We start from the raw sequence: 25890 nt of genomic DNA, 5'->3' as shown, positions 1-25890 counted from the left end.
TATCAGGGGGTTTACTCACAGAATTAATTTAAACACAAACAGACCCTTAATCAGATCTCGGATTATACCTGTAGCTATGTGTGTAGTAAGAGGGCAGTAATGCTTTGAGGGATAGATTTTAGTTCATGTAACTGTAGACCAACTGTCAAAGAGTGTGTTTACATGTAGTTTATAACCAATTATTCACACGGTTTTGAAAATGCCACGTAAACAATTACTCCAGTTAAGAGAAACCAGGATACTGGTATCTGAAAAACCGGGTTGACACACATCGATTTCTCCATGAACAGTCTGGTTACATGGCCATGTAAACTCTTAGCTGGGTTGCAGTTAAGGAGTTCTTAGTCTGCTCATGGCCACTGCACTGCACTCTGTTAGCCTGCGGATGCCTTTGCTTTGCATCCAGCAACCACTGCTAGAAATCGGTGTAAGTTTCCAAAGAAACATTTTCTGAGGCAAGTTGCTCACTCATTCCTTCTCCTGGTTGAAATGATCTATTTTTATATTTCAGAAATTACCATATTAATGTTGGTAAGCTGAACGTACAGTGCCAAGCTCAGCAGCAGATTCTTGTTTTTGATTCACAGCAGACACTTGTGATATTTAATCTTTCAGCACATTTTGTGATATCAGCGCGTTTTGACAAAAGAGAATTCCGTAAGTGGACTTGCACGTGCAAACGAGTTTTAAAGAAACCAGATTTCTGCCATAACCGGGTTATTCAAACTTATCCCAGTTTTGTACGTGTATGTGGACATACTCAAGCTCAACAAAGACTGACCAAATACTGAACAGAATCAGGATGTGCCAAGGTATAAGTGATAACATTCCGTGACCACCATTTACTTATAACCCAACATATTTTTAAATGTTGTTTTCTTTGATTCTCCTGAAAAAAAGAAAAAGAACACAACCAAACAAAACAAACAAAATCAAAAACGTTGGGACATGACACAACTTATTAATATAGCAGAATACATAAAAATATAAACATTCATTCCGGTTTTGTCACAAAACACTACTGACTGATTCTCTCCTCCTCTCTTCTAACTTTAAACTGATGGAAAAAAAGAAAAGAAAAAAGTGAAGCAGCAACAGTGAACAACCTAATGATTCCCCCCTTTGGCAGGCACAAACTGGTTTGGTTTCAGGCACAAACTGACTGGAAAGACCCACAATGGGTGCCCACTGGCAATTTCATTACAGTGAAAAGAGGCAGCAAGTAAGTTTTGAGCACTACATTTATAAATCAGATCTATTTTTTCTGAGTATTCCCTTTAAAACAGATCGATTTTAATATTTTAGGTAATGCATACAATGTAAAGGTAACAAACTTAAAATAATCACAAGAAACGGCACACTTTACCTACATATCTAAGTAAGAAAATGTTTATAGATGTTAAATATTCAAATCATACTTTTTTCTTTTTTTACAAAAACTGCCAGCTTTGTTTATGCACCATTTTAATTTTTTCTTGTACTGTTTTAAATTGGAGTACCAGAAAAAAAAATTTTGCCCGTTTACAAAAATACACTTTGGCAGTGCCTATTAAACTATGGTAGTGAAGTAAGCAATTAGCTACATAAATTTGAATGAACTAAATATTTCTCATTTAAGACACTGGAAAAAGAAGCTTAAAATATGACGACAGAAAAATATTTCTTTTTCATTTATTTTTTTTTTACAGTCTTTAAAATGTAAAGAAAATAAAACCAGTAAATGTTTGGGAGCCTATGATAAGGCACACTTTACTTGCTAAAAAACAAATGACCATATATGAATGCACTACTTCTGAATTACTCACTCTCACCCTGCGATGGACTGGTGTCCTTGCCCAGGGCGGGTTCCTGCCTTGTGCCCGCCGCTGCTGGCCTAGGCTTCCACATCTTGTGACCGTGAACTGGATAAGTAGGTAAGAAAATGGATCGATGTAGATTTTCCAAATGAACTGTAAATTAATGTTCTTTCAGATTTTCTTTTTGTATTGTTTGATTGAACCATTCAGAGGACTTTATCATACAAGGCAACCTATTTTCTTATCAAGGGCACATCAGCTGAGAATGCAAATCTGGGAGCAAATCACAGAGAAGCCCATGCCATTCTGATGATGCAAGGCATGAGAATGAATATTCTACAAAACAACTGATGAAAAACTGTGACCAGTAGGCTACAGCTTAAACAAATAAAGTTAGAAAGGGCTACCAAATGGATTATGTTTACTTACAGATTAATGAATTGTTGAATCATGATCCAAAAGAAGAACCCCAAAAGATTAATCTGAAGGTTTAGGACCAGATCTTTACGAGAGAAGCACTGCAGCATCTAGATATGAAGATATTCAAATTGCTCATATGGATTTGTTTTATTCAAAGAGATGACCAGTGGCGCCATCAAATTCTTAAAATGGATTTTTTTTTTTTTTTAAAAAGGGTAGTTTCCTGTATTTATTTTTTTACATATTTTTCCAAATTATATTTCTATGCAAAACCACCTTCCATGCATAAAGATAGCATTTTGACATTATGCATTAACATTTTTCTATATTTTGGGGTGGGGATCGATTTGTCCTTAGCTCAATTTTTCTTTTTGTAAAAACTTGATTGATTTGTATGGGTTGCAATAAAATTAATTGCTCGGGCATCTGATCAGGATGCCTCCTGGACGCCTCCCTGGTGAGGTGTTCCGGGCACGTCCAACCGGGAGGAGGTCCCGGGGAAGACCCAGGACACACTGGAGGGACTATGTCTCCCAGCTGGCCTGGGAATGCCTTGGGATTCTCCCGGAAGAGCTAGAAGTGGAAAGGGAGAGGGAAGTCTGGGCCTCTCTGCTCAAGCTGCTACCCCCACGACCCGACCTCGGAAAAGCGGAAGAGGATGGATGGATGGATGGATGGATGGCATTTTTCTATATTTTTATAACTACTTCTTCTATAGCATCTTATTCAAACTACAGTACTTGTTTAAAACAATTATTCAGGGGTATGTGAAGCAGATGTATAAATCTCTGAATATTAACCACAAAATACATAAAGCAAAATCAATCTGTGTTATAAAGCATACTAACGGCCACAAAAAGCCTGTCAAACACAGTGGAGCACGTTAAAATTTTCTCATCACTGTGGAGAGAAGTGCCTGTCTTGTAGTGTATTAGCACTAATCCAAGAAAACACATGTGTGCAGCTAGTAATTAGAAGAAGGCGGCATGGGGTAGGGAACACAGCTTAACTGCCAGATTTGATGCATTTGGACTAGAGACTTGAAAACAGCAAAGGAATATTCACATCACCACATGTTTCTGTTTAGCTGCTTCTAGCCACAAGATGCAGACTTTATTTTATTTGCAAATACTTACTTAAAAAATGATGTTTCAGTTGTAGTGAAAGTCTTGCTATTGATAATATTTACTTTCATTTTGAACGTGCTTTATTTTAGTACCTATATATTACTAAATGTCACAGCAAGTATAACACTACAATTCAATTGGTCTGATATATGCTGTATATTTATTTTTTGTTAAAATATCAGGCATCGGCAGGTTGGGTGAATGAAATGGCAACAATGCGCTTTACATTTAAATGCCAAAGCACTGCAATTTATATTTGTTATTTACTGCTTGGTTACATAATTAAAGTTTGAAATTAATGTTTAAAAACATTTTTATTACATCAGGAAAACAGTAATGGTGGTAGTACTGTCATGTGAACTGTACACGTATAAAATATGCTGCCATATTTCATTCCAGTATTGCTACATAAGTACTTCCACGGTGGTGTTTACATGCTGTTTCTTGCCAGCAGTCCAATGTGCTTGTATTTGGGAGCTGAACTAAGAGAAAGTCTTGAGCTGTTGGGAAGTAAATAATGGAGAAAGCGAGAGAGAAACCATAGTACTCAAATCTTTTTATGGCTAAAATTATATTGAGAGAAATATATATCAATAACATTGCTTAAAACTCAAATAATCTGTTTGAATTGTGAATAAAAAACGTACTCTGCAAATAAAAAATTGTGACTTCTTGTCATCTAATCAGATGATGAAAACAAAGTTGGCTAACTCAGACAATGGAGAAATATGGTAAGACCCACCCAAACTATTTTCGGTGCTGTAGCCATTTGCTTAATATTTAATTTACAGGGCTAAAAAATGTGCTTATTGTGTATAGTTATTGAAATATCAATGCTTGAAATTCTTTTACACTTTATTGTTGAAAAATACAGAATAATCTCTAATCAATGCTACTAACCCTAAAGACAAATGAAAATGAATAGTAATATTAAAATTTAATTTGCTTTAAATTACAAAATAGTAAAGCCAAAAAAAAAAAAAAAAGAAGAAAGCATTAGGCTAAGCAGGGGTGAGTTGGTTCAAATTTTAATCTTAAGAAATGGATTGGACTACTAAAACATGTTCAATTGTGAAAACATTACCATCAGATGAATAATTAGTTTAGAAAAAGGACAGTACGGTAAAGGTTAATGCAACTGAACTTAATCAAAACTCCATGGACGTTGATTTTACTTTTAGCAGAATCACAACTTCCATAGATTTTGTATCATCTTCTTGTACTCCCATGGGTTTTCCAAATAGACGATGGTTTTCTGCTAAATCCCAATTGTGTACACATTACCAAAAAAATATAAAGGCTGTGCTATGTGTTAGTGTGATATATGAAAGACTAACGTACTGTCCATACCTGGTTACTGTCCCAAGCCTGATGCTGGTACTGTCTGATTCCTAGCAACATTAGACAAAAGAAAAAAAAAAAGAAACAAAAAGATGGCAGAATAGATACACTTATTACTACTATTTCTACTTTGGGCATTTTATAGTTTCCTACACTTCCCCTAGTCACCTTATTATATAGTGAAAAAACTCAAATTCATCTGAACCGGTCTATACTATTTAACATACAAACTGTTCTTGGAACATTCTCTGCCTCACTGAAAATATGCTGGCCCTGCAACGCATTTGCCCACTTATGACAATATGTGCTCATCTCAATAAATACAGGTGACAATTACAGTATAAGGAATGCATCCTTCAGTTTCAAGGTTAAATTGGAAATCTGGTATTAGAAGAACATAATATCTAAAGCAGGGGTGTCCAACTCCGGTCCTGGTGGGCCACAGTGGATGCAGGTTTTCAATCTAACCCTTTTCCTAATCAGCCAGCAGTTTTCACTGCTAATTAATTTCTTTTCCCTTCATTTAATAGCCCTGTTGTTAAGGATTCAGTCCTCTGAATTGATTTGTTTTTTCATTAAATGGCACCCAAACAGAAATGAGATGACCAGCTAAATTGGAACATCAAACTCCAGCCAATTTCACTCCAACCAGTTGCTTACAGAGAAGCCACATCTTGCTGTTAATTAAAGACGTTAATGAATATCATGACTTGTTGCTGCTCTCACTCTGTCACAGCAGACTGTTGATTTTCTTTATTTCTAAGACCACCGTCAAGATTTTTTGGTGACCTGATCAGACCAACATGACCGAGACCTTCACCTTTTTTTTTATTTTCAGGCTAACTAGTCATGTGGCGGCTCATTTTGTGTTGCATTATTGTTTGGCTGCTCATTAAGGAAAAAGAAACAACTGAGGGGTCTGAGTCACATCAGTTAAATCAAAGGTAAAACAAGTTAATCAGCAGCAAAAATGGCTCACTAATTAAGAAGATGGTTAGAATGAGAACCTGTAGCCACTGTGGCCCACGAGGACCGGAGTTGGACACACCTGGTTAAGCCTGAATGAAAATGACTGCAGACTAAGAATAAGTGGTCAAGAATGTGAAAGACTGAAAAGGAACAACAAAAAGCTACACAACAGCTACAAAACAAAGATAAAAGCCCACACAATAAAATTCATGGTTAAGAACAGAAACCTACAATACCTTTGGAAACAATTACGATTATGTTCGCACATTATAATAGTGTGTCCAAAAATATTAACCCGGCACTGTTTCAGAATGTTTTCAATAAATGAAATTTATTTTGTAAACAGGCAAAGGTGCACCACAGTTATAAGGATAATGTGGCAAGATGATTACCAACAATGCTAGCAGTATTGGTAAAAACCAAAAAAACAAACAAAAATAAATAAATTACGGGTTAGATGCTGTAAGCAAAATAAATTAATTCACGTCAGTTTGATAGGAAAATGGAAAAGATCTATGCTTCTCAAAATGGTTCACCACTAACATTACAAAAGATTAAAAAAAAATCTACCTGAACATTTGTGATAGTCACATTTAACATATAATGTTACATAAATCGTGAGATGTTTTCTTTCATCTATTAAACCTTTCAACACGCTTTTTTGAAACCTTCAATGGCAGTTTTTTTTTTTTTTTCAGACAAATATAACTTGCCAATTTAAAACAACTTTTTTGGATATTTTTGAACTTCAGAGAAAGGATTAGAGCAGTTGCAGGCAATAAAGACAAGTCTATAAAACAGTTGTCACTGAAAGGAAATTTGTTTTAAAGGCCTTCAACCGTCTCTTTCTCTAGTAAGCCCAAATCTGCCATAGAGATTCAAAGACTAGACTGTACCTTTAAGTTTGGCCTTAAAGTCTGATTGGCAGAGCAGAGATTCAACCTGACAACCTTCTGCTACAGAATTTAATACCAATGTGTTGAGTCGACACTTTGGGAGTTAAGCTGCAGCAAGATATATACGAATTCAGAATGGCAGTTCCGGATCAATCAGGTAAAAGAGTGCATGTATCCACGCATTCAGGAGTGGCTATCCAGGAAAATAAATAAATAGATAGATAGTAAATCAATAAATAAGAGCACAATTTGTGGTTACTCCCAAGCAAAAAGAATGATTCCTATTCATGTTTTATACTACTAGAATACTGTATATTACATTATTAAATAATCTACCATTAAGACTTTAAAAACATATTTAGGATTAAAGGTTTGTCTCCGCACCTAGCTATTACTCATTATTATAAAATCTAAATTAAAATACATTTTGAAACTGTTTTTAAGTTATTAAATATCAAAATTAAAATCATCAATATATTAATGACAATCACTCTTTTATAGAAAAAAGTAAAAAAAAAAATCAAAAAAAAAAAAAATCAGATGTTTCTAATTAAACCAACAACAGAATCTTTAACCTCCCAAAAAAACTAACTGTTAGAGACAGCCATTTGAAGTCCATGTTAGTGACACCTTTGTTTTTGCTGTCAACTACACTGTCAAATCTTATGCCTGTCAGTGGACATCTGAACCAAAAACAAAAGTGTAATCTATAGATTCCATTCCATCAAAGTTGTGCACAACACAAAATATTCACGAACTTATTCATAAAATTGGAGCTGCCTATATTCAGCTTGTTAACAGCCAAAAAATTAAAAAGTATGTAGAGTTAAAAACGTAATATGGATGGCTGGAAGGTGATGTTACTGTCAGTTTCTTGCAGGAATGTAAAACGATGTACACACCATCAATTAAGCAAACATAATACAGTATCTGTGAAAATACTTTGCAAAATTGTTTTACCGACAAAAGGGCGATAGACATATGATCACCAACAAAACCGTTATGTAAAAATGAGCGCCGACAAACCCGCTAACTGGTTTTCGACAAATGCGCCACGACAAAATCGCGAGTGGCTGCGAGTGGGGCGTGTCGTCGCATTATGTACACATTCTTCCTACATATGCAGGGCGTGATCTTAAGGACTATCTGCGTGCCGTGTCTCATAATATTGACTTCTAAAATAAACATTATTATATATGCTTTAAACTAGTAATTCATATTTAATGAAACTTTCACGATTATGTCGGCGCGATTTTGACGCCGTGTTTTAGTGGCCGCTATTTTGTCGGCGCACACGTCTATCGCGCAAATGTCAGGTCACAGTAAAATTTGAAGTTCTCTCTCTTATTTTTAATACCACAAATTTCTGGATGTGGTTAAGGGTTTTTATATTGTAATTATACATTGTTCACCTGTTTATATCCTGTCTACTACAGTTTCAACTTAAAGATGAATTTCTTAACTGGCTGAGAATCAGAGCCTGCATTTCTAGCAAGCCATGAACCGCCAACCTATCCAGTGTTTGTTCCTGCACGGCACCTGTTGTCACTGAGATAATTTCTCCATGAAATAAAAATTTCAAATTCATAAAAGAGATGAAAAGAAGCAGTTATAAGGGTCTGCAACATGTGAACAATAATGCACACTTCATAGAAGCAGCAGACTACAGTTGCTATGACCCATCACTTCCTTAAATTTTGCGTAAAGTGGCTTACTTTCCACTATCAGCTAGGCAAATGCTTTCAAGATTACTTCAAGCACAGGGTTATTTACAAGCTTGAGTTAAGAAAGACTGGCTGCACACAGAACAAGTACCTGTGACCTAAAGCTGCCCCTTCCATTGGTATTCTCCCTAATTTTTGTGAATGCAGAAAAATAACTACAATAGGGCATATTCTCCTTACGTGGTCTAAAACAACTAACTTGTTGTCCCAGATGGAATAAAAATTAGAATGTACAAATTTTTCAGTATCATATGTAGATCCAAACATTTGCCTGCAAAGAAACTGAAGTCTTGGACAAGGCAAAAAAAAAAGGTAAAAGTGAAAACCACTCATTTTGTTTAATTTATACACTCAGAACAAAGCATAATAAAATAATGTGCCTCTGCATTTTTCTCATCTAATACTGTGTAAAATTGTACATATTCAAATTCCCTATGGCAATGACTACATAATCTGTAAACCTTGTCTATTTACATCTAGTTCCTTGCAAAACTACTCAGTTCCTTTGATCATTTCTTTAATTTTAGTAAATAACAAATACTACATAAACATTTTATTCTCAACAATATTTTTATTTTAAAGCAATGCAACTCAAAAGGACTTTTTTCCCAAATGGCATTGTTTTATGTTAGAAAAAAAAATGCTATTTGAATACAGCATTTAATACTGACATTTTAATTTTTTAAGAGCCACCTTTTGCAGCCATAAGAGCTTAAAGTCTTATGGGGATACCGAGTATGCCCATGGTCTGCACAATGTTTTGAATGATATTGGTCAATGATTTGCTTCAAGCTGTTACAGCCATATGGATTACGTTAATGCATCACAATGTTCAAGTAACAACTTCAAATAACAACAATTTATTTCTTGTATAGCCCAAAATCAAACAAGGAATGCCTCAATGGGTTTGTTGACAGCGCCCTAGACTTGACTCTCTAAGGAGACAAGAAAACAAAAACACCACCTTGTAGAGAAGAAAAAAAAAAATGGAAGAAATTTTGGGAAAGGTAATTCAGAGAGAGACCATCTTCAACGTAGGCTGTAATGGGTACCAAAATAGGCCGTGGTGAACGGCCGGCATTTCAGTCCGGTTGGGACGTCCCTCCATGGAAGAAAACAGCCTTTTCATGACACTACATCCCCTGGAAAGCTAGATGATAGCTACCCTGTATAGAAATGGCTCCTCAGATTCCCGCAGGTCAGCATGGGACATGGAGTCCATACCCTAAGCCCTGTTAGGTGCCGCCAGGGGGAGTTCACCAAGAACCAGAGGGATATTATGAGGACATCAACCCGGGGTCATGAGGATGGAAGCCAGCAGTACTTCCGGGACGCTTGATAAAGGAAAATGTGATGGTGACCCGGAGAAGAAATACTTCCGGGTCACAAAGTATAAAAGCACTATGGGAAACCCCAGCAGAGAGAGCCGGCGTTGGGTGGTAGAGAACGGAGCTGCTGGGAGTGGAGGATTGTGGATTATTGTAATTGATTATTGTTTATTGTATTGAGTGGAAGAATTGTGGAGAAGGCGATGCTTTGGGCACTTTATTGAAGAATTATTAATAAAATCTTTTTGGTGTTTACACGTGTGTCTGGGACGTCTGTCTGACAGGTTCAAAGGGGCAACAGCGACCCCTAGCGTCCACAAGGTGTAAATACAACACACAAAACAACACAAATGATCCTATTCACAGATCTAGATGGCTAGAACTATCATTGCCACTTCAGAAATACAACAATAAAAAGGACTTTCATCTTACACAATGCTCCTCACCAAAATCTCAAGGCAAGATTCAAGAATAGATTATGCCACTCACTAAATACAAAACTATCAAAAAACAAAGTAAAAACTAATTAAATGACAAACAGCAATATCTGTCCATCAGCTACATAAATAGTGCCAGACACTTTCACTCAGACAAAGATTAAGGCTCTGACTGAGCCACTGTAGGATATTCATCTTACTATTCCTGAGTTTTTTGTCTGGCACCATTGTCCTTTTGATAGGTTAGCTTTTGCCTAAACATCAGATTCTTTTTTTTGCCACAGTAACTGCTTTTACTTTTCTGTCGTCCATTTTTCTTCTATTGAGGCTAGATGCTCAATGTCTTCTGATGAAAAACAGAAGTACAGTCACCATAGTACACTTACATGGCACCTTCCGAGAGTTGCATATGAACCGAAAATATCAATTTGAACTTGGGCCAACAAAGACTACTATGGTCTTATCCAACCACAAAATCTTTTCTACCTTTTTACAGTGTCACTTGCATGTCATTTGGCAATTTTCTTACATGGCTCTAGTGTTTTCTCTGCCACGCAGAGCTCTTGATATGGGTGATTGGTGCATCTTTACACAATTCTCAGCCACTGAATTCTACACCTGCTTCAAAGTGACTGTTGGTCATACTGTGTTTATTCTTACAGATTTCCTTGCTTTTTGATTCTCATTCCTAGGCAGCATCTGGGAGGCTAAGAAACAAGTTCTTCTTCATCACAGTCAAACTGACAGTTGCCTCGGGGACTTAGAATATTATTTTGTGTCCTTTTTCTCATTTATAAATTTGTATTGCTTAACCTCTGACTTCTTTGGAATCCATTAAATCGTAATTTTTACAGCAGTCCTTCAGATCCAATACCAAAATAATGACCTCTTAAAAGTGTCAATTTTTTTTAACCAGAAATTATGGAAGTTACTGGTGGAGGCCAAATGTAAGGGATTTCTTTCACCTTTGTAAACTTGGGAGTGTTCAGAAAAAAAACAGTATATCTTGTTTTGTTTTTTTAAACATGAAACAATGCCACAAAAACAATTTTTGAGTTTCAGTACTATGAAATAAAAATTACAAAAAGAACAAAACTTCAACATTGGGTCAGGCATTCAAAAAACTTTTAAAATTCATCAGGGAACTGCATACTTCTGCAAGGTACCGTACTCATATATGTGTGTACATAGCAACATGTATCTCTAGGTATGTATACTGGATGTATATGAAGCACTGATGTATACAAATGTTTCAGCACTCTGTAACTATGTGAATAGTGGCAGGATGCTAGTAGAGGCAGACAGTTATTTAGTGTACCTGTCACAAATAAGATGTACAATGTCATACAAAATCATTGGCAAATATCTCCCCAAAAGAGTTAGCAGAGAAAGAATAACATGTAGCAAATAAGAGGAGGTTTGGTCAATGCCTCAAGATCTAAGATCATGGATCACAAGCAACAGATTAACTTAAATTGTAAAACTGATGTTCTTTTGACTACTAGAGGTCCTGGTAAAGGACAGTGACCTTCATTAAAACACCTGTGCCACATCTGCAGTTTCATTTCCATATGCTCCAAAAGATAAATTAAGTCCAGGCAATTGATTTTCTACAATACAAAAGAAGTTTTTTTTTTTTTTAAATGTTTAACCTGTGCTCACAATGTGTGATCTACATGACTGCATGGCACACCCTGACAGTCCTTTTCTCATTTGCTATGCACCAAGTTTTGCCCAAGAGACTCGTAAATGACATTATACATATTATATGTTTACACTAAGCTGTAAGCTTTTTAACCCCTCTTACGAACATCTCTTTACTATACACATAGTCACATTTGTTAAATTTGGTGTACAAGATCTGCAGCTTCCTCTTAGTGCTACAAGTGCTACTGCTATCATCACAATATTTTAAATGAAGTGTGTAAAAATTGTTCTATCAATGCTCACAAGCTGTAAATGTTTGAGAAAAGTTCAAGTCAGTGAAGATGCATAAAAATAAAATGTCAAAGAGGAAATACAATTTGTAATGTTGTAGACTTCATGGCATATTAGCAAAGAAAGCTGGGAAATTAGAAACATTTAATTTTTTTATACCCTGCGATGATCAGCTTAGAATTTCTGATTCAAATACATTCACTAAATTCCTATCTAGCTAACATACATATCACCTTCAGAAATATTTTTTTCTTAAAGCCATGCTTACAGTTCTGTAGGATATCTGTTAAAATAAGATCTCAATATGGCTACAGTTAGTTTACAAATACAGAAATTGTACATTAGGGTAAGCCAAGCATGCATATCTAAAAGACTCTATAACTGTATTCCTAGATTAGCATTAGAACCAATCACCGCAACAAATACCTCAACAGTATGCCTTGTGTGCAGAAAGGAAGCGATACTGAACACTCAATGCCACAACTGTAAGGTTTTCGGAGAAGCACTTGTGGCAGTTTCAGCAGTTTCTATTTGGAATGCTCCCCTTTCTAGGATTACTTGAAAAAATCAAGTCGATTTGAATTAAGTAGCTGTAAAACATTGACATGTGTAGTTTTTACAGTTTAAGATGCTTCTGCAGTTTCTGTCACTTTGAAATGGGCTACTGGCTTTAATATGACCATAGAAAAGATTAACACTGCAGAAAACATTAAATAGACATTTGTTATAGGCATGATAACTATATACTGTATATATATATATTTATATTAAAAAACAATCAAGCATAATTTGTTATATGAAAGTAAAAGTTAGACTAAGGAAAAAAAAAATAAAAAACAGTGAGAAGTCCTAACTACAGAAGAATTTCAAAAGCTGCAACAAGAAAACTTGGACACACGGTTGTAACTGTGACACAATTTTGTGAGACTAACATAATGATAGAAATGTTCTCACCATAATTACAACAACTGAACCAAAAATAAAATGAGGTGATAAAATAAAAGGCAGTAACCTGAAAGCTTTGATGAAATATTTATTGGCACAACAAAGAGAAATTCTTCTAAGATAAAAACGATTCACTCAGGTATTCATGACTACAGTGATTTCCAAGAATTCAAGATGTCTGGAGAGGAGAAAAATATGAAAGAACTGTAGAGACTGCATACATGCAGGAAAAACTCCTGGGGAAATCTGAGGAGGAGTTAGTACAAAGTAACCGGTTCCCATAGATGTGGAAGCATTATACAGTTACAAAGCCCTTGATAGCAGATATGCAGTAACAGTCGACCTCAGGTGCAAGAAAAAATGGCAGAAGAAAAACAGCCATTCATCTTCCCACTGTTGGTACATCATAGTTTGGAGGCAATGTTAAGTCAAATACGGCTCCAGAAGAAGTCCCATAGGTCACCGATAAGGAGTATGACAGAAAATATATGAAGATGTAAGCTGCAGAGATATCTTTGGACTTTAGAACATTAGAACACTCGAGACGAGAACAGGCCATTCAGCCCAACAAAGATCGCCAGTCCTATCCACTTATTTCTTCCAAAAAAAAACAAACATGAAGCTGAGTTTTGTAAGTCCCTAAAGTCTTACTGTCTACCACACTACTTGGTCGCTTATTCCAAGTGTCTATCGTTCTTTGTGTAAAGAAAAAATTCCTAATGTTTGTGCAAAATTTACCCTTAAAAAGTTTCCAACTGTGTCCCCGTGTCCTCGATCCACTGGACCGATTCCCTTCATAATTTTAAACACTTCAGTCAGATCTTCTCTTAATCTTCTTTTGCTTAAACTGTAAAGGCTCAGCTCTTTAAATCTTTCCTCATAATTCAACCCTGTAGCCCTGGAATCAGCCTAGTCGCTCTTCTCTGGACCTTTTCAAGTGCTGCTATGTCCTTTTTGTAGTCTGGAGACCCAAACTGCACACAGGACTCCAGATGAGGCCTCACTAGTGTGTTATAAAGGTAAAATATGAAATGAAATCACAAAAAGGCTGCAGTCTTCACATCACTGTCAATTAAGCATCATATCAGTTCTCTGCTTATGTTTCATTCTTGGAGAGGCAGTGGTATATTGTTCTGATACAAAAGTCCAAAGAACGATCTTCTTAAGCTCAAGAGGACTTATTGATTTTAATAATAATACATTTTATTCACATGGCACCTTTTCCAAGTTTTTACAGTACAGAACAAAAAAATTAAAAAGCATTCCAGAAATGAAAAACAATAATAGATAGAAGGAAAGTATGAAGGAAAGCAACAATGAAACTATGGACTAAAGGACCTAATTGGATAAATATTTAATTAATTCTTTCAGGTTGTATAACACAACCAAAAAATCACAAAACAGCTGCAGTCTTCACATCACCGTCGGTTAAGCAGCTCATCAGTTTTTTTATTATGCTTCATTTTTGGTGTGGCAGGGGTATATGGTTGTAATACATCTTCACCTCTACCAGTATTTCAGACAGCAGAAAAGTCCCAAGCAAGATCTTCATGGTAAGTCCATGATAAAAACATCTTCTTAAGAGGACTTATTGATTTGACAGTACAGATCAATAAAAGCATGCCATTAATGAAAGAATATCATGGAAGGAAGAAAAGAAGAAAGGAAGCAAGGGAGGAAACTGTGGACAAAAGGACCTACTACTTAGATAAATATTTCATCAACTCTTTCAGGTTATATAATACAATAATAAAAAAGAAGCTGCAATTTAAATTCTGTCTGTGATGTAGCCCAAATTTTAAGAGAACGATAAATATTAACAGCAATGAACACACACACACTCTCAATACAGACACTGAACAAAGCTATTCCAGCAACTTATAAACTTTCTCTCTAAAACGTTATGGATAATCCACCTTAATAAAATGACATTTGTGTTTCCTTCTGGTTGCTATGTGTCATATGTCCTTTGGTGTGGCACAAAAGCTGTGCTAATGTTTGTGAGGTCACATGTACCATATGAGGTGCCATGTATTGGAATGAAAAATGCAATGCATTTTATTACTATGTGCATTACAAAATACATTCCAATAGATAGTGCACTGCAAATGTTAACACTTAATAAAATGAGGTAAATTACTTAAATTTCAACCCAGACGGGTAGCACAGTTAGATTTAACAAGAAAACAATCTTAACCCTGCGGTGGGCTGGTGCCCTGCCCTGGATTTGTTCCTGCCTTGCGTCCTGTGTTGGCTGGGATTGGCTCCAGCAGACCCCAATGACCCTGTGTTAGGATATAGTGGGTTGGAAAATGACTGACTGACTGACAATCTTAATCACTTTTAATTGCAATCATAAAAGCATAGAGATACATAAGAGTCCAATAGTTGTAAGTGTACTTAAACCTACATATCACATAGCACTTTTTACTTGCTTTTCTTACGTATACATTTTTTGTTTTTTTAAACTAGATTTTTGTTAACATAAATATTAAGTTACACATTATAAGAATGCATTGATTTTAATTTAATTTTAATGAGCATTCTTTATTAGTAACTTGGAAAATCAGTAATTGTTTGGAGTCAGCCAAACACATGAAACAGAAACCTTTCTGTAGGTGTTACCTTTCACAGCATCATGGCTTGGTGACCAAAAATAAAATAATAAATTCATATGAAACTATAAAGAAAAGCACACATGAATTTATCCGGATAGTTCTTTTATAGTGGCGAATAAAAAAAAGGTTATGTAGCATTATTAAAACACAATGCACAAACTCAAATATCAACACGCCTCCTGTAATAATAATAATAATAATAATAATAATAATAATGCATTGTGGTTTGTGTTACCATCTGAATGTAAAATGAACTTGGACCATTTCACAGCAGGGCTGCCCGTCATGTGGGATTTATACATACATGCTTTCCCAATGATTCACAAACAAGGACAAATATTAAGCAAATCAGTGACTCTATAACGCTATGGCACGAGTTAATATATATGCTGTATGCATCCTGTGAAGAACTGGTTTTGAGTTTATTGTTAAAATCCATCATTATGCTGTTTACTAGTCCCTGGGTCTATCAAACACTATAATATAAAAAAATAGAAAATGGTTAAATGTAAAATATATTTAAAATATATAAATCTCAAATGCAAACAGTAATTTTGCACTACATTAATAGACCCAGATATGAGTCTCAAACAAAAATTTTCAAATGATAAAACTGCATCCTCAAGAAAACCTTTTTGGTGCACTACTTTCTGAGGCCTGTCCCAACCCAAAATGCTGAACTTCCATTTGTAGAGAGAAGAGAAACAAATATCAGTTTTTCAAAACATACAAAAAGAGCTAAAGTGAAAGGAATTCCCTATCCAAAGAAGTGCTTTTTTTGTTTCTTAACCCCTGTTTAAACTAATGGCTGAGCAAAAAATGTAATCATCACATGGAGAACAGAGATAAAGATTCTTTCACAACAGGTTTCTATGGGGACCAACACCAAATAAAAAGCAAACAATATCAAAATGCCAATGAAAACTTCAACTTAGTTATGCTACATAATCCATGAGTCACATATCCAGTCAAATGACCAAACCACGTCAAACACATTTATTACTAAAATATCTATATACTGTATATGTACAGTATATAAAAGTCAATGTGTGTATGTATATTCCAGCATCATGTCCGAACGGCTGGAGCGATTTCCATGAAACTTGTACACGTTTCTTGATAGTCGACTAAAAATACTGTAGTGTGAAATCAGCCCTAACCCACCCCCTTCTGGGTAGGGTTGGGGTGGATCTTGTTTTCTTGTATTCTTGTTTTCATCCAGTTTGACACTCGGAACGACCACCAGAGGGCGAACTGGAGGCGAGTGCCAGCATTCTTTATGTTTGAGCACCACTGCGCCCGCCTGTTGCTTTTGAAATTAAATAAGAGTTCTATGCATGCAAGTGTGTGTCTCTGTCTGGCCCGGAAGTGAGACGTACAGACAGGGTGAGGGCTCCAACTCCAAGGATGCGCAAGCGAGGCCAGCACACCGGCAAAAGGAAACCTCCGAAGAAAGACAGTCGCTTAGCTGCTAATGCACAAACGGTGCAAGCGTGTCTGTAACATGAATCCTCATAACAGAGAGATGCCCAGAGTAGTTCTGACGATTTCAATACTTTCTAGGATCCCGTGCTGGCTTACACAGTTAGTATATAGCAGGCGACTGCCAGCATTCTTTATATTTAAGCAGGACCGCACCCCTGTTGCTTTTCAAATTAAATAGAGTTATTTTTCTCAAACAATTAAAAAAAAAAAAACCTTTATTTTCCACCAGGGCAACGCTGGGTATTTCAGCTAGTTGTTAAATAAACCACTTCCAGAAAACCCCCTTCTGAACGGATGGGGAGCACATTCAAATGCAATCAAGGCAATGGGTTGCAGACCTGTCTATCCCTTCAATTGTTGGTCATTAAGCCACAACGCCATATTAACTTTTTTCCAAGGCAGTTTTTGAAATTGCACTGTTGAATTGTGCTTTTGCTTGTTCAAGCACCTCAGATATGCACAAAAACAAGGTATACTTTCTACCTTTCCTAATTGTTCACCTCTCTGCAATGATGATATGATATGAAACACTAAGTTAGCCAATGAATGGAAGATTACTGGGCAGGACTCCTGACCAAAGAATAAGGGGTGGTGATGAGAACGGTCTTCTGAATAGATGATCCCATGACAGCACGCTCCTTCAGGAAGTGGTTAATTTAAGAGCATTTTAGCAAAAACTCATATGTTTGAGACATTAAGGTCACACAACTGAATATTCTGGTATTTGAATTAAGTGACACAACTAAATTGAGATTTTTTTTTCTTGGATGTTTTGATATGGTTTATGTTTTTTTTTCCAGAATTCACCACCAGAGAAGCCTACCGTGTCACAAAGTTTATCTCTGTTCTCCATAAAAACACAACCAACATTTTTCTTGACCATTACTATCAACAACACAGAATAAGTATTAAAAATACATTTTGGGGTGAATTGTTCAGTTATGTAAAAGGTATTCATTTAGTGATTAAGAGTGGAAAGGGGGCGCAGTGGTTTTCTCCAAGTATTCAACATTCCCTCCTACCACATACAATTAATCACAACTATCCCCATGTATATATGCTCTGGAGTGGGCCAGCACACAGTGAAAGAGCTTTTCCCGTTTACACCTAATGTTGCCGATAGGGAGCTTTGCTTCAGCTACACTAAAACAGGATTAAGTAGTTTCATGGTACACAGACATTCCAAATTGACGGCTCTTCTGGAATAAAACAATTCAGCAGTGAAAAGGTGCCAAATAATATAGTGCAATATCTAACTTTAGTGAGAAAATGCAAAGACAAAACACACACACACACACACACACACACACAAGTGTAAATCAATTTAATCTAAATGTGCTTTTAAAATTTGGGACACAATGCAGCAGACAAAAGTTTTACAGCTAAAGTGTTCTAATAAATACCATTCTAGAAACATAAATTGAAATTCTGCATTTTGTTTTGAATTTATGCAACAGCCAGAATAAAAACCTAGAAGACCACTTAAGTGAAAAATATATTGACTAAAAATAAAAAGATACCTGTGCCACCAACATGACAATTTAATTTTAGGTTAGTTCTCTTTGAAAAAGCTGCAAACTATTTTAAAGAGAGTTAAAGCAAAAAAACATATTACTAAATGTCATGCAGTTAACTAAAAGATACATAAACTGAGACCATGTTACATACATTTAATCATTTTTTAAAATAATTTAATTTATGAATGATGTTTATAAGTCTATCAAAACATCAACTTTTTGAGATATTTATAAAGTTCAAATACATTTAGGAAATTATCTAACCACACTAATGGTTAATAATAATAACTAATAATGATTGCTCACTTGCACTATTATATAACAGGTTTGTTAGAAAAATGGACAAGATAATTCATGTACAGCTGTAGAGAGAAGTATAAATGCACATTTCATCATTCCATTCTATATACAGTAAATGTTAAAATGATTTTCATTGTTATTTCTTGAAAAGCGCTTAAAAGGATTACATTTTGTTTAATTAGGTTATATTTACGTTTTGGACCATCAAAACAAAGACTAATAGGTTGTATAGCAGTTTCTACCCTGTTGCTATTAGGGCACTGAATGCCACCTAATCACCTCCAATTACAGTGTAATAGATGACATCTTGTGTAATAGTGTCTCATGTGCAATAAGGTTTTATGTTGAATGTGTGTGTTCTACCTCATTTCTTATCTTATCCTTTCCTATCCTTTTGTAATTATAGATATAATTACAAAAGGATAGGAAAGGATAAGATAAGAAATGAGGTAGAACTCAGACATTCAACATAAAACCTTATTGCACATTTATATATATATGCATGTATATGTATATATATACTGTATATATATATATGTATATATATATATATATGTATATATATATATAAAACTAACTTATTTTGACACAGCAATGACAATAACAATAGTACTAGAGTGTTGTACTGTGTTAGTCATTATGAATGTAGAAGTCAAGCAAAATGACAACTTTTATTGGCTAACTAAAAAGATTAAAATATGCAGGCTTTCGAGGCAAATCAGGCCCCTTCTTCAGTCAAGTTGTAATACAGAGACTGGAATTAATTTTTTTTTCACGTAAAGGTTTTCTAATGCTGTCTCTGTCTATAGTGTCTAAACACAGGGAATTCCATTCTCTGCATTACATCTCGCCTGAAGAAGGGGCCTGAGATGCCTCGAAAGCCTGCATATTGTAATCTTTTTAGTTAGCTAATAAAAGGTGTCATTTTGCTTGACTTCTCATTACAATGACAATAAAAATATTCTGATATTCTGATTTATTTGAAGACCAAAGAGTTTTATTTTACTTCAGTTACACAGTAAATTTTTAAAGTGGAGTGCACCTTGCAAAGCAAGCATCTAGGACATAAAACTGTTTATAAACATTTCCTTTTTGAAATCAAAAAATCAGTCTCCCTACAGTTTAAGTATGTACCATTTATACAGTGCTTAGGATTGGCACTCTAGCCACTGTAAAAAAACACAAAAACTCGCACTGTTCAGTAGGGCTGTTCGATATAACGATGTATATCGGATGACAATATGAAAACGTCTATCGCTGCACATTACGCTATCGTTTGTTTCGTGGTGTCGCAAAATAAACTGTTTACGGCAAAATTTTTTTTCATTGTTTTGATGGCCACCACGTGGATGCAGACACACTAGCATGGCTGATGAAGACGAGGCAACACCAGGTAGCTCCACACAGAAGGACCTTGTTCCTAAACGAGGGGCTACCTCTGTAGTATGGAGATGGTTTGGATTTGAAGAGTCTGACACGGACCAGAAAACGGTACTGTGCAAATTATGCTGCAAACCGATCGCTACTACAGACTCCAACACGACAAACCTCTTCTACCACCTCCGCAAAAAGCACGTGAGCGAGCATGCAGAGAGTTTACAACTGAGAGGCAGGCCACGTAGGATATTACAGTTGTAAAGGTACTATTTAAACGAGCATGTTAAAAGCTTGGAAGATTAATTGCTACCAAAACAATTTGCTTAAGGCATAATTTTCCCTGCAGCGTTTGCTGTCAGCGTTAATCTTGTTAAAATTATGTTTACGCCACAACTGCATTAACACGGCAAATCTCCGTTAACGAGTTACAGCGGATGCCCGTGCTTGGGGCTGGGCGGCATCAACACATTAGCGCCGTCCAGTCCCACGCACGGGGCGATCAGCTGTAACTCATTAACGGAGATTTGCCACACTACGATGTGCAAATTAACATTTTACTAGAATGTAGCCTAAAAAATATTATATTTAATATTATATATTTAATATATTTTTGTCGTAAGCCTTATTGCTGCTACAGTTTGAAGCACAATGTTTACATTTGGTTTTGACAGTTAATGTTAGACTTGTATTTATTTTGTTTAAAGGGTTTATTGGCCTTATACAGTTTAGTTGTTAGTGCTTTGATCCTTTTATATTTAATATATGTTGTGAGAGTTATTGCTGCTACAGTTCACATTTTGTTTATGTCAGGCATTTTATATAGCAGTATTTTATATTGGGCCTTTAGTTTTTGTTTTTGAAAAGTGTTTTATATTTGATACATTAACATTTTATGTTTACATTCTAAGTCAAACATTTGCTCAAATGTTCTAAATAAAAGAACAGAAATAATTACAAGTTGAGTACTTCTCATTTTTGATTTTTTTAATTTAAATGAAAAAAAAGGAGTGGTGATTATATAAACTATTCACTGAATACAAAGAAAATGTACTATATCGTGATATCGGGATATGAAATGAAATATCGGGATATAAGATTTTGGTCATATCGCACAGCCCTACTGTTCAGTGTGGTGCTGAGGTGTCCCCCGTTGCACGGCTGCACTTGGATCTCAATCTGGGTGGTTTACTATGTGGTGGGTGCAGCAACATGCTGTAATCAGTGCATGCTCCCAACCTCCTCCTCCTAAGTTTTACTACTTAAAGTGATGTTAGATTTTCAGATTCTTATTCCGTTTTTAAATTATAAACTAAAAAATATCAAGAACTTGCTTCTCACAAAACGGGACTTTGTGCCAAAAGATTTAACCACACCCAAGTCCAGAAATAAAACACAAGCAGTAGGACAGGTGCTGTACAGGCTTTTAAATGTTCGAAAAGCCGCACGAGATGTAGATCACGCAGCACGGCAGCAGCAGCAAGCCAGCAGCTGATCGAGCAGAGGAGGTAAAAACACCCCAAAAGACTGTATTTGTTTCCCATTGTGTCACTGTTTAAGAAGGGGTTTCGAAGGAGCAACTGCGTTTCCTTGAGGTGTGTACAGCCTCCCTCTTCACAACACAAGCGGCAGAGACGCAAAGAGGCTGGCGAATGAAGCGAGCAGGGGGGAACCCCCAGTAAATACTCTAAAAACCAAAGCATGATATGTTGAGAAGATGACTTTTTCAGGCTTATCTCTATTTACAGAGAGCTATGAAAATTTTAGCTGACAATTCACTTTGGAAAGTTCAAATCAGTTGCTTTTATTTTCTGAAATATCCACAGCAATGGTCTTCATTATAGAGCCAGTCAAAACATTTATTTCCCAAGAATTAAGTTATTTCTATGCTAATAGAAATATAAGCCATTTTCTAAGGATGGGGTCTGGGATCTGATGTAACGACTACCAGAAATATACCTTCTCAGTAAAAAACTAATGGTGAAATGTGCATTTGTACTGTCAGAAATACTGAAACAACAGTTTACTTTACAAATGTGTTTACATTTCACAGATTTAGTTTTTTTTTAATTAATAACTAACAGTATACTTAAGTACAGTACATATAAAAGAATAAAAGTCATGTTTTGTAAACAAAACTTACTCTGCTTTTGCTCCATACTTCAAAAGAATTTTCACACAATCTACACTTCCAGCTCGAGCTGCTTTGTGGATTGGAGTCTCTCCCACATAATCCTGCATTAAAACATAAGAATAATGTACTACTTTTCTGACCTTTTTATTCTTTAATATTACAAAATGAAACCTGCATTTATTAATCAGATTTATACAACACTTCAAAGTCAATATGATTTACAAATAAGAACAGCAGCAAAAAGAATAACGTGTAACACCAAGTTCAATTAGAACAAAGTAAATTGTCATAAAACTCCAAATAAAACAAGATACAGATAAAATTTTTATATGTCAAGAAACTAAAAGTCCAGGAAGTATGTGCACGTGTAAACAACACACGAGACACTTTAGCCCAAGATGAAACTCAAGTTTCCCTGAATTAATGTCTGGTAACGGTGATCGGCCTGCAGAAATAAAAAAAACTCTAAACTTTTAATCCAAGACACTTGGACTGTTGATGAACGTGCAAAAGGTCACTTTATTCTTCCTCAGTACAATTTTATTATTTACTGTATATACAGAAACTAACATTTTCAGTATGTATGAAGTGAGGAAGCAAATAAAAAGGAGGTAACAAGGATAATAAGTACAGTAAGTCAATAACCTACAGTGGATATGGCAGATACCACACAGTGAATAAGAGCTTTCACTCAGAGATAATTTACTAATATGACAGCTGCCACAGTAGTAGTTAAGTCAGCAACATGCTATAAACCATTGAACACGACAAAAAAAAACAAGTCTTAACAGTAGAAAACATGGAGTACAAGAGAAGTTAGCAATTTGTGCACATAAAATTTATACAGCACTGTTTAATATAAAAACACGCAAGTTAAACTGCCTTACAAGAAGGTAAATACAAATTAAAAATACAAATAAAAACAAAAAAACAGAATACAGACACATAAGTAAAACAAACGGTGGAGCAAGTAAGGATTAAATTACTATTAACTAAACCCATTTTAAAAGGAATACACCACCCAAAATCTTTATTCTTTAGATGTTATTTACCCATGTCCTTTTAGTGTTGGCAGAGAAACATTTGATCTCATGTGTTCATGCAAAATGGAGAGAAAGAAGTTTGTGTCATAACAGAAGTCAATGGTGGCCAATGTTATACAACGGCAAATGATATGGAAAAAAGAAAAACAATCTCATGTTATTCCTTTCTATTCCACATGTCTGTTATCCAGTCATTATGCCCAAAACAGAAAAAAAATGCTTGTTTTATTGCTAAACAATTGTTACACAGTAACTTCCTAAATTATTGCCACATACACAAAGAAGAAACCTAAAGCCTTATGGGAGCCAATTTTTGATTCGAAGACCCAACTTTCCCCATCACTCATTGGTCAAAACACCTGTCTTGACAGCATTCACGGTTCAGATCATGAGGCAGTTTGAGCCCAATGTTCAATTTTTTTTAGCTAAAATACAACTACAGAATTTGAAGTATGTATTGCTTGATCAAACTGCAACAGGAAGGTGGAGCAAACGTTAACAAAATTCAACCACTTTCTAAACTACGCCAATACCAATTCAGGGGTCGCAAGGATAATAGTGCCTCTGGTTTTGTACCTTTAACTACAAAGTTAAATAAGCTTTGTAAAGCATATCACTTGGAGATCGTGTACATTCTTGATCAAGGAACAAAACCTCAGAGACCAATTCTACTATTCATCTAGTCTGTACACGACTGTTATGAGAAAAATGAGAGATGATCTGTCCTCTTACAAATGCTTTACACATCTTCCAAAGATTAACCGGAGATCAATTTGTGAGGCAATGAATCATATAAATCCATTAGATTCAATCTTTTATTGTCATGTGTACAAGAACAGGTATCATGTGAAATAAAATGCTCAGTTGTATGTGCCTAAACAGACAGAAAACAAACTCCAGAGACAAAACAAGTACGGAATAAATACAAAAAGCGACAGCAAATGCATGTGCACGATAGCAGTAGCAGCAGATTACTGATTATTCATGAGCCTAATTGCAGTTGGGTAAAAACTTTTCCTGAATCTGGAGGTGTGTGTTCGGATGGACTTTATATGCTTCCCAACTGTGAGGAGGGTGAAAACTGACAGTGCAGGATGGCTAGAATCCCACCCGATATTGTTTACCTTCCTAAGGCAGCGTGTAGTGTGGATATCGTGGATCGCAGGGAGCTGAGAGCCTGTGATCTGCTGTGCTATTTTCACCACACGCTGCACAGCTCTCAGCTGCTGTACCAGGAAGTAATACTTCCTGTGAGGATGGATTCCACAGCACACCTGTAGAATCTGCACATGTTTGTGGGTGACATTCGGGCGTTCCTCGGTTTTCTGATGAAGTAAAGGTCTTACTGCTGCAATTTGAATAGACCTTTAAGGTCATCAGTGAGGGTCACCTCAAGTAACCCGACGCTGCTAACCTGCTCCATAGCCTCCCCTCAAATGTAAATGCAAGACAATGCTCTCTCAACTACTTCAGTTGTTTGCTGCCAGTTGCACTTCCAAGCACGGGAATGAATGCTCCAGGAACAGCTTCACTAATCACACTCATTACAGTTGATCACAGGTGGAAGGAAGCCAGTAACCGCAATGGAAATGGTGGGCACTTACACCTGAGTGAGTTTAGGAGGGGGGTGGTCCTTTATTAATCTCAGTATTTCTTGTTTTTTATTTTTTTAAATTCTTCTGGACTGTAGCTATGATATCTTTCACTTGGAGGTTATAGATTGCATTGAGTAAGTAAAGTTGGTAAAAATATTAGTTTGTGTGTTTTCAGTTAAGGCTGTGAAGCAAAAAGAAATGGGAATATTTCAAAGGGTGGGATTCTTTTCTATACCCACTGTATATATACCAAGTAGCAGCAATAAATGTAACTATGGCAGAGCCTCAGTTGAGATTTCCCACCACCGTAACATGCAGTACTTCAGGGTCTGATACAGTCTATGAAAGTAATTACATTATGAATTCAAATTCTGACTTTACTGGTCTTCTTGCAGTAGTTAGTGTGAATAATTCGCCAACACTATGTCAGAGTCCTGTTGAAACTAAGCTTTACCATTTAAGTGAGATTCCTGCAAAACCACACTCTCCACTCTCAAAGAGGGCATCAAGACAAGGCTTCTGACCTAGGAATGTGGGGGAGACGGCTCTTCAATTTAAACAAAAAAAAAACCTTGACTGCATTTAAGCACGCTTCACTTTTTTGCACTACTCAATTTTCTGATATATTTTAGCAAAATATATAGTGTTTTGGATGTTGTAAGTACATGTGCTGCATAATGAACATAAGTAACATCAAATTTTTGTCATGGCCATTTGCTGCTGTTCACTATTGCCCTAAGAAGCCCGTTTGTTCTTTCTGTACCGCAGGAGTTATACATTTTTCTCAGCCACCACATTAAACAACACAGTAAATAACAGATATTTTTAGGGAAAAGTACTCCTTTAAGGTATATAAAAAAGTTTTCAAATTTGAACTTTAGCCACCAATGACATATTTATTAT

At 35.8% G+C, this 25890-nt stretch overlaps 1 protein-coding gene across 2 annotated transcripts in view; it reads right to left on the bottom strand.

Moving 5' to 3' along the window:
• The window catches only part of LOC120524061 (ankyrin repeat domain-containing protein 10-like), a 101159-nt gene that overhangs the window by 28421 nt on the left and 46848 nt on the right, over positions 1–25890 (bottom strand). For both annotated transcript variants that reach the window (XM_039745903.1, XM_039745902.1), the window contains exon 3: positions 22359–22450. In XM_039745903.1, coding sequence (XP_039601837.1) covers positions 22359–22450 — 92 coding nt within the window. The remainder of the gene's footprint in view (positions 1–22358; positions 22451–25890) is intronic.

Source organism: Polypterus senegalus, chromosome 2 (genome assembly GCF_016835505.1).
Source record: "Polypterus senegalus isolate Bchr_013 chromosome 2, ASM1683550v1, whole genome shotgun sequence".
In the NCBI taxonomy this organism is placed as follows: domain Eukaryota; kingdom Metazoa; phylum Chordata; class Cladistia; order Polypteriformes; family Polypteridae; genus Polypterus; species Polypterus senegalus.
Note: the sequence above shows the minus strand (reverse complement) of the source record. Positions and strands in the feature narration are given on the sequence as shown.